Source organism: Seriola dumerili, unplaced genomic scaffold (assembly GCF_002260705.1).
Source record: "Seriola dumerili isolate Sdu_G_001 unplaced genomic scaffold, Sdu_1.0 BDQW01000110.1, whole genome shotgun sequence".
In the NCBI taxonomy this organism is placed as follows: Eukaryota; Metazoa; Chordata; class Actinopteri; order Carangiformes; family Carangidae; genus Seriola; species Seriola dumerili.
The window spans coordinates 5147519-5157671 of NW_019174365.1; the positions used below are offsets into that span (position 1 = coordinate 5147519).

Consider the following 10153-nt stretch of genomic DNA (forward strand, 5'->3'; position numbering starts at 1 on the left):
TCTTCACACCACCATCATACATCCACCCAAACAATCCTGACCTCACTATTAATCTTCTGTTTAACTCTGATTAGATCACAGTCTTCACTTTCATTGTTCTGGACAATACTGACTTCTTAGCAGCTGAATTCTCAAATGACCCACCGACGATGTGATGCACTCTCTTGGGATTGAACAGCATCTGATTGATGGGGCGAGATAAATCTCATAAATGTGTATTATTGATTTATCATACAGTCATTAATTGATCATGAGATGTTGTGTAATGTGTCCTTCTAGGACTGCAAGAGGGGGATGGAAGTAGAGAAGCACTAGAAACATATGTTGAAATTAATGGAACAGAGTTCAAGTAGGACTCAATACATATACATATTTTCCGTTTGTCATTGTTCTTTAAGTTTTGGTGTATTCATGAAAAAACTTTTCAGGACATTTGTGTTTTTGTTTCAGTTGACCGTCGTTTTTTTTTTTTTTTCTTGTGGCCAAACATGTTTTAGTTTGAGGATATGATATGTTACCATGTCTACCACTCCTATTCGTTGCTATTTTTGATTGCTTGTATTGTGACACTGACTGACCCACCCTCCTTTTATATTCCTAGAAGCCCATTCCTAGAAATCTGTCTTAAGATCCTTTTTCTGACATTTGTTTACTATACATTCATAAACTAAAAATATCTGTACCAAGAGGTTTTTCTTTTTGTCATTTGTTATTGCATGCCATCTTTGTGATAGTGTGTTTATGGTTCTTGATGTAATTGTAAAACTTTAACTGTGTGATACCAAACAACCAGGAAATTAGCAATCTGTGGAAATATTTGGAGAAATTAACATGTGGTGAAATCCAGTGGCTAATAATGGGAACTGCCCAGCATTCAGGACACAGTGTGTGACCACATAGAGATTCTGGGTAAACTGTGTGTGCATAGCTGAGGGTGGTATGGCTCCCTTGCCATTCCACACGGACCAAATAAGGCATATCTGTCTGTCCAATGGGAGTGGTTAGTCCTGTCCCACCCGATTGCGGACAGCTGAAACTCTGACATCCTGCCCCACCTACCCCCAAGTACACTCACACAACCCCCCAATCCCGTACACAGAGGCACCCCTCCCAGCCCTTGAGGCTGCTAAGCCACAAATCTGGGGCACTGAGGGGATGAAAAAGCTTATAAATGCTTCTGACCTAGTACCAGTGGCCAAGGGCAACTAAGGCTTTCTTTGATCACCATCGTTTTCTGGTGAAATTATTTATGCATCCTTAACATATACAAACACGGAGTCCTTTACAACCAGTTGAATCACTTTGATACAGAAACGGTGTATTTTGTCATAAAGTTTTGTTATTAAAGTTGTCAGAGTAGAGACAGCATTATTAAGGTGTTATAATACGGGCATTTGGCTCATAAGTATTGCAAAGGTATGAAGGATGCGTCCTATGGTGGACTGGCCTAAATTTGTCGCATATCAGGTTTTGGTCACCTTTCAAGTCCTGCCATACACTGACCCGCAGGTGCTCACTACGCATGCGCCTTTAAAAACTCTTTAAATACCCCAAGTCATCTGCCACAACAAAACATTCTGCTGTCAGCCAATTCACGGCTGTACACAAGTAGTTACTGGCACACAGAGGCCGTTACAGATACACGCAAAATATTTACTTTTAAATACGAAACTTATATTATTAGGCACGATCGAGAACCTGCCCGAGTAATAACGAATTTGACCCGGAGTCGTTAAGGCTGTGCAGGGTGAAGTCGGGGGAGACGGACAGGAAAAAAACAAAGATGGCTGTGTAGCCAGAGAGACGAGTCCCAACAGAAGTGTCTCTAGCCGCGGCTTTGATCACCGACAGGTCCCGTGAGTCCCGTGGACAGTCAGTCGGTACCGGAGCGGGGACATTAGACGAGCAGCCGAGCTGGGCCGCGGTGCACATCTTTGTATTCTGCTGTCATTGCGAATAACGGCGTCGAGAGCACAACAACAGCTGAGGGACGCCTGAGTTGTTTTTGTTCTGCCTGGGCAAAGGGAGAGGACTGCTGTGTTTTTGTCAACGTAGCTAGCACATAGTCTGCTAGCTTCACTGTAAGTCACCAAAACTAGTCAACATTTAATTTAGTCGTTATTACATTTTGCACATGATCTCGTTATTACACAATCATTGGTTTGTTAAATTTTCAAGTTCCTAAGTGTAGGGTAGCATTAATAATAAGTTAGTCCGCATTCCTTTCTGACAGCCTGCTGCCGTAGCGTTAGCCTGGCTAACGTTAGCTAGCTGTCAGCTGACCGTTAGCTTGACAGGTTGTGAGCTAGTCCCTAGCTAACCTGCTAATATTTCGGGTTCAGCGTGGTCGCGGCAGGTACATCTCAGACATTTCTAGACAGTCATCGCCATGTCTTCACTGGAAGAGAGAGACGTGGGCGTTGCGGCCGCCCCTGGCTCCTCCTCGGCCGGCCTGGGGGTCGGGGCCGTGGGGGCGGCAGTGGAGGCTGTCGCCGGGGTCGCTGCCATGCAGGAGGAGGTCGGGATACGACGAGAAGGGCCCGAGCCTGACGCAGACGAGCCACCCAAGAAGAGGGTGAAAATGCCCGAGGGAGAGTCAGGAAAGCTGGAGGAGAGACTGTACTCAGTGCTGTGCTGCACCGTGTGCCTAGACTTGCCCAAGGCGTCTGTATACCAGGTAAACGTGGTGTCAATCATAAAACTCCCTCCTCATAACCCCTAAATCCACCGTCAAACAACAGCAAAACAGCTGGAGCTCATACTAGAAGACCCCCATGTGTCCCAACCCCCAATCCCCTGTGTCAACCTGTTGAATGTATTGGCCAGCTCCATTTATTTTTAGTGATACTAGATCCAACACAGGCCCAAGTGTCTATACTGCAAATTGAGCCATGAGGCTGAGTCCAGACACACCCAGGCCTGGCGGTCAGCTGTGCAGGCTCAAGTTCATAACATTATACTGTGAATTATCCTCAAATAACCCTCAGCAAAAGCCACATCCCAGCCCCCACTCCCAGAATTCAAACATCCAGAATTCAACAAATATCTAAATTTTAATTATATATTTCCCTCCCCTTCAGTCCTCCCCAATATTCTCTTTAATGGCCTCAAACTGTTCTCTTCAATGTCAAGTGAACACATTTGTAATTACGGACTGTTCAGTTAGTCTAAACATTTACATACCCTGCTGTGTCATGCAGAACACAGTTATTTAACATTTATTAACAATACAGTGTAAACACAAGTTGACATTCCTTTCATACTTTCATACACAATTATTTTAACATAGACACATATAAAAATGTATTGATTAAGAAAAGTGTAATCAATAAATAACATTAGTCCTGTTAGTTTGTACATCCCACAGAATTTGGTCATTATTGACAGAGAAGACGAGACACTTCCAGTTTCCTCTCCTTTATAAAGTATTTAATAAGCTGTAATCTTGTTGTAATATTTTCAGTGGTTCAGACAATCTTTATTGTCATTGCTCTACTGTTGTTTGGCGACTTAAGCCAATCCATTGTTATAACTTATGCTGAAATTAGAATAGACTCTAAGGAATGATGCCTAGCTTTAGCCAAACATGTCTAATGGCTTTTTTCCCCAAATTGTGTTTTGAGTGGAGTTTCAGCTACAGTCCTAAAATAATCCCAACTTCTTCATAAACATTTTCCCAAAATACCTATTTCTTACGCAGTCCTAAATAATAGTTTTCAAATATATCACCACCCATGTAACACATTATGCAGGCCTTTTTGTCATAAGATTTGACAAGAGAAAGTTTAAATATCTTATTCCAATTTTCAAACTTCATCTTTTACAGCTTGCACAACTCATTTAAAAATCTCAGTAATTATGTTTTTCACTTAACTCACATATTTTGTTTTATTGACCCACTGACCTTTTTCCACCACAGTGTACCAATGGACATCTGATGTGTGCAGGCTGTTTCATCCACCTCCTGGCTGATTCTCGTCTCAAAGAAGAACAGGCCACATGTCCCAACTGCAGGTAAAAGAAGGTCACTGTAGACATTGAAGAGCACTTCCTGAGCAGGGCACATAGTAGCTACTCAGTCTAAATCAGAAGCAGCTGGGTACTTAAGTTAATAATTGTACTTACAGGGTTGGATGTGAACATCACTGTGTATCATTAAATATTACTTAATTTGAATATTGTTAATATTTAAGTTATATATGCGTTTTTGAGTATTAAGACAGTAGTACTGTCCACAGACACTTGGTGCCAGACAATTACTTTTGTGGCTAAATAATTTAGATGTTATTTACCGTTGGACCAATAAAATTACATTGATCCAAAATGTTTGATTTAAGTACTGATATTATTTTTCACGTGCTGTGTTAGGAACTATGTAATGTTAATATTGTGATCTTCAGCAGGAAAAACAAAAATGCAGTGATGACTGTCTTGTTAAGATGGCATGTAAAGCCACTCTCTCCACTCCACACACACTCCAAAACGTATTGTCATTTACACACTCATGCATGTTTTTTTATTTTAGTGTGACAGGAATGCACATTATTGAGTAGTTTTACCTGATGTGACAAATTATGGTTCAACATGATTTTCGAAAATCACATTTGCAATCATCATTAATGTGTGGGCACAGGAAAAAATAATAATAATTATCCTACAGTATATGTTGAACTTACCAGAAACAAATGACAAAAACATAATGTAACTTTTCTACTGCCCAGACAGCTGCTCGTGGTTGTGCATTGTTCACAAACTTGCGTGAACATACTGTGCATACCACAAATATTATATGCATGCCACTGCACTGAGGTATGATTCGTGGTTTTCTGTGTTTGTGTAGGTGTGAGATCAGCAAGAACCTGTGCTGCAGGAACCTTGCAGTGGAGAAGGCTGTCAGTGAGCTGCCGACAGAATGTACCTTCTGCCTAAAACAGTTCCCCCGCTCCAGCTTAGAGAGACACCAGAAAGAGGAGTGTCAAGACAGGTATACATGACACACACACACACTCACATACAACACACACAGACACATGCAGACAAACAGACACACTCACAAATTCATTGAAAAGCAAGAAGAAATATTCCATACTATACAGATTCACTTCTAAAAAGATTGTAAAATGTCTCAAAATTAGTTCAGATCTGTTTTCCCATAAATGTACCAAAACCATCAAATGAAACTGCTACAAATACTGACATCAACTGAAAGAAATGAAACAGAAACTTGAAAATGGAAGCTGTGCACATACATAACATAATTGACAAAATCACCAGTATGATTTATATATGTGTGTGTGTGTGTGTGTGTGTGTGTGTGTGTGTGTGCGTGCGCGTGCGTGCGTGCGTGCGTGCGTGCGTGCGTGCGTGCGTGCGTGCGTGCGTGCGTGCGTGCGTGTGTGTATTAGCCTGTCACATGGGGTTAATTTGGGGAAGATGGAAGAGTGTGTGATATGCGACTTATGAGGAGAGAAACGGCTGATGTGATTACAGACTGTGTGTTTGTTGTATGTGACGTTCAGGCCGTTTGAATTTGAATGCACAAAATCCTATGGGGTTGTTGCTATAGCAACGGGTGACCCTGCTTAGGACAGCTGTGTCTGTGCTAGTGTTGCCATGACAACAGCCATGGCAGTCACCAGGTGTTTTTGGTCAGGTCAGACAGAAAAATGTGCCGGTCTCCCGTGAGGCTCTGGCTGGGTTTGACATAAATATCATGTTGTTATCTTCAGGAATCCCACCATCATTTCTTTGAGGCTGGAATGAATCTTAATATGAAATTTAGTATTTAATATGCAGAAATTACAATCTGTGATTACAGGTATTTTACACTACTCTGTAAGAGTAGTAAATCCTGTTGCCTTTCAATGCCTTTAAGCAAAATGCTGAATCTCTAGCAGCTTCTTAGTAATATGTATAGGTGAAAAACATCAGTGTCGTTTTAATTATCCTTGGTTCACTACTGAAGCTAAACTAGTACCTTTCACATCATTAAAACCTTGCTTTTACTGTAGTAAAGTAACAGGTATTCACTGAAAAGCACCTATATCTAGGATGTAATCGATATGGATCTATGAGGTGGGCTCTGAGCGAACACTTATCATTAGTAGACTGTTAATTAGCCTCGGTTCACAACCTAGTTTAATTAGCACCTTTGATATTATTAGTACCTTCCACTCACTGCAAGAAAGTAGCATGTATTCATCACAAAGCACCTCTGTGAAGGAACAAATTTATATAAAGCCACATCTTTCCTTCCTCAAGCTTTTCTCTTAACTTACATTTTCCATTATGTTGCCAGGGTGACGCAGTGTAAGTACAAGAGGATCGGCTGCCCTTGGCAAGGTCCCTTCCACGAGCTGCCAGCACATGAGAGTGAGTGCTCCCATCCCACTAAGACTGGTACAGAGCTGATGGGAATCCTGGGAGAGATGGACCAGAACCACCGCAGAGACATGCAGCTCTACAACAGCATCTTTAGCCTGCTCTGCTACGAAAAGATTGGGTTTACAGGTATATACATAAACACAACAGAGAGATGAATAGAGTGCAGAAATATGACAGAACTTTTAGAGAGATTACTAGAAAAGTTGGTAACTATATAATTCCCTTTGCTTTCCTACTCTTTACCACTCTTTGCCTCCCACATATGACCTGTCTCCCTGTTTTAAAAACTTGTCTTCTACTTATGTGTCCATCCAGAGGTGCAGTTCAGGCCGTACCGCACTGATGACTTCATCACTCGTCTGTACTATGAAACACCGCGCTTCACTGTCCTCAACCAGACGTGGGTGCTGAAGGCCCGCGTTAATGACTCCGAGCGCAACCCCAACCTCTCCTGCAAGCGCACACTCTCCTTCCAGCTCATCCTCAAGAGCAAGGTACATGTATCACCCTGTGTTTATTTTTAAATTTTCATTGCTAAAGTTTTCAGGGCTCAAGATGCATCACTGACCACCAGTCTCTAAAAGTTTGGATCTGATCTGACGGCTTACAGAGTGATCATCATCTGTTTAGTGATCAGAGTTGAGGGGCCAGTTTTGCTGCCATGCAAGTTGCTTTATTCTCATCAGGCTATCGATGAATTATGTCAGTGAAAGATATGAACAGGGGTTCCTGGGCTTAAGCCCCTGACTTTAACAATAAGACACTGCTGCCCTGTAATCCTTTTATACTGGGACGCAAGGGTGTAGGTTTGCATATGGACAGTAGCGACATGTCCCTACCAATATTTTGAGAGGACAGAGTTGTCCCTACAAATATTTGAGTGAACTTGTTCGCACTATGTTTGGGTGAAGTCATATTAGATCATTCCATTGTGCACAACAAGAGGCTACGTCTCCAAGACAACCAATTTAGGCATGCTGGCATGTGATTGACTGAAAGGGCGGGGGCTATCTGAAGGCCCACGTCATGTGAGAATATCAGTGGCACCTAACGTCACCTGAAAAATGTCAATTGATTTATGCCTGACTATACTATAACTTTTTTTCCTTACTATACTATGACTTCCTGGGCCTGGGGCCTTTCTCTGTGGAGTTTGCATGTTTTTCTTGTGCACGTGTGGGTTCTCTCCGGGTACTCCGGCTTCTTCCCACAGTCCAAAGACATGCACATGAGGTTAGCTGTATAAACTAAGGCATACAAAAATCATCAATATATATATAAATATATAAGAAGTATAAGTATAAAATGTCATAAAATGTCATAAAACGTCATAGTTTAGTAAGGCATTAAATGTTATAGTATAGTATGGCATAAAAATATCATAAAATGTCATAGTATAGTAAGGCCTACAAATGTCAAAAAACATCACAGTACAGTAATACATAAAAATGACAAAGCCAGCTCTATTTTTGTCCTTATTACATTCAGACACACAGACACACACACATGTAAGCAGCAGTGCAAGTTCCATGATCTTTAGTAAAAGGCACATGTACAGCCATAGTGAAATGAGTGAGTGAGTGAGTGAGTGAGTGAGTGAGTGAGTGAGTGAGTGAGTGAGTGAGTGAGTGAGTCTGTCCACTGGCATAGAGACAAAGCATTAAAACACAGATATACAGGAAGTATTGCCAATATGTCAGACACCAGAGTCAAAAATGCAGTACAGGTCAGGCTCTATACTCAGCAGATGTTCTGGCTAATACATTGTGTTTCTGTATGTGTAGGTGAACTCTGCCCTGGAGTGCTCCTTCCTGCTGTTGAAGGGGCCGTATGACGACGTGCGGATCAAGCCTGTCATCCACCACCACTCCTTCAGCAACGATGCCAACGAGACCGACTACGTCCCTCTGCCCATCTCTGATTCGGTGGAGTGCAACAAACTGCTGGCCGCCAAAAACATCAACCTGCGCCTATTCATCTTCCAAGTCCAAAAATAAAGAGTGAGGGAAGAAGAGGAGGAGGAGGAGGAGGAAGAAGAGGAGGAGGGGGAAGAAGATGGAAAGGACAAGGAACAAGAAGAAGGGTGATGGAGGACGAGGGGCTAAGAGAGAGAGGATCTGATGAAGATTAAAGAGAGACACCACTGAACCACTGATACCTCTTAACACCTACACACACACACACACGCAAATACATGTATATACTCACTCACACAGACACACACAATCACGCAGGGTACACACGCCACCACACACATATATACACACATACATACATACATACATACATACATACATACATACATACATACACACGCACGCAAACACACACACACCACTAATTACACTTACCTCCTTTTACAAGATAGTGAGACCCCTTGCTTGGGGGAGCTGTGAGTTGCTTTGGAGAGGGGTGGGCATTGATATGGGATGGAGGGGTGGAGTGAAACCTGCGATGGCACAGGTGGGGGGTGTCGGGGGCAGCGAGTGGGGGAGGGGGTTGTGACATGGTTGGTGTGTACCTGAGGTGGCACTCTGAGGTCAGGCTGTGTCTGACCTTTGACCCCTGACACCCACAGCCAAAGGTAGCACACACACCAACCAAAGCAGGATTTGCTGGGTGCGTTTGTTGCGTGCCTGTTTGTGTGTTTGTGTGTGAGAGAGACCGACAGAGAAAGAGAGTTAAGTGACGGACCCTGGAGTGCGGCCCACACTCTGCTTACATGTTCAAATGTCCCAAACACACGTGATAATGTGAAACTAGAGCGTCTGACTCTACTGAGCTGTTCTTTGGACATGTGAAGGGATGTTGAGTGTGTATGTGTGTGTGTATGCGTATGTGTGTGTGTGCGTGCGTCCCAGCCAGCGTGTGTGTGTGTGTGCGTGCGTGCGTGTGTGTGTGTGTGTGTGTGTGTTTGTCTTTTTCCCGTCCCTCCACAGTTTCGTCAACAATTTCCTTCCGTTTTGGCAAACTTTCCCCTTTTGTGTCCCAGACTTTGCCAGAACAGAGGAAAGACGGCATCCCCACTTTAACCCTCTTTTACCTTTCAACAAGAGGAGAGATGGCCTGGCTGCATGCATATTTTAGTTTCTTAGACTTATTCCTCCAGCTGTGGTTATATTTAACCTTCAACACTACTATAATTTTTATTTCTCTTAACCCTAAATATCTAAGTACCTGTGAACTCTTTTCTCTTTAGTTGGGTTTTAGTGTGTGAACAGCTGCCTGTGTGAGTGTGTGTGAGCAAATCACAACTGTGAGATTCCTGTAAACATGTCCTAATGTGAACCAGAGTACGATCGTTAGAGTACAGAACCAGCAAGACTGGATTACCAACAGACCTTCAGGGGGCCCCACGTTCACTGCGTATCAGTTGTAGGACTGCAACTATTTTAGTTATTACCTGCATATTATTCTCTCAAATATTAATTTAGTGTATGAAATGTCAAAAGTAGTAAAAAACCAGATCCCAAACTGACATCCTTGATCTCTAATTAAGGATTCATCCTCATATTTGAAAAGTTGGAACCAGCAGATGTTTGGCATTTTTGCCTCAAAAGTGACTGAAATAATGAATCTATTATCAGAATAGTTGCTGCTTGATTTCCTTTCCAGCAACTAATCATGCAGCTGTAGTCAGTTGCTTAATTGTAATTTGATTTCTTGTAAATTTGATTGGGAATTTGCGCCGCTACAGTACCCTATCAACATTATTATGTAATCTTATGGCCGTGTGTCAAAATCTAGGTTCACCACCTTTATTGTTTTT

The 10153-nt window shown here is 42.4% G+C and overlaps 1 protein-coding gene across 1 annotated transcript; it reads left to right on the forward strand.

Moving 5' to 3' along the window:
• The first annotated feature begins 1591 nt into the window (after window positions 1-1591).
• On the forward strand, window positions 1592-8615 carry cyhr1 (cysteine and histidine rich 1). The gene is made up of 6 exons (XM_022747698.1): window positions 1592-2677; window positions 3920-4014; window positions 4841-4984; window positions 6299-6510; window positions 6700-6878; window positions 8169-8615. The coding sequence occupies exons 1-6, from the start codon at window positions 2390-2392 to the stop codon at window positions 8379-8381; spliced, it is 1131 nt and encodes a 376-aa protein (XP_022603419.1). The 5' UTR covers window positions 1592-2389; the 3' UTR covers window positions 8382-8615.
• Window positions 8616-10153: the final 1538 nt, after the last annotated feature.

Excerpts from the sequence above, each read along its gene's own strand:
- cyhr1 (XM_022747698.1), top strand. The coding sequence starts at position 2,390 with ATGTCTTCACTGGAAGAGAGAGACGTGGGCGTTGCGGCCGCCCCTGGC. Across the intron at positions 4,015-4,840 it reads GCCACATGTCCCAACTGCAG|GTGTGAGATCAGCAAGAACC; the intron begins GTAAAAGAAGGT and ends GTGTTTGTGTAG. Across the intron at positions 6,879-8,168 it reads AGCTCATCCTCAAGAGCAAG|GTGAACTCTGCCCTGGAGTG; the intron begins GTACATGTATCA and ends CTGTATGTGTAG.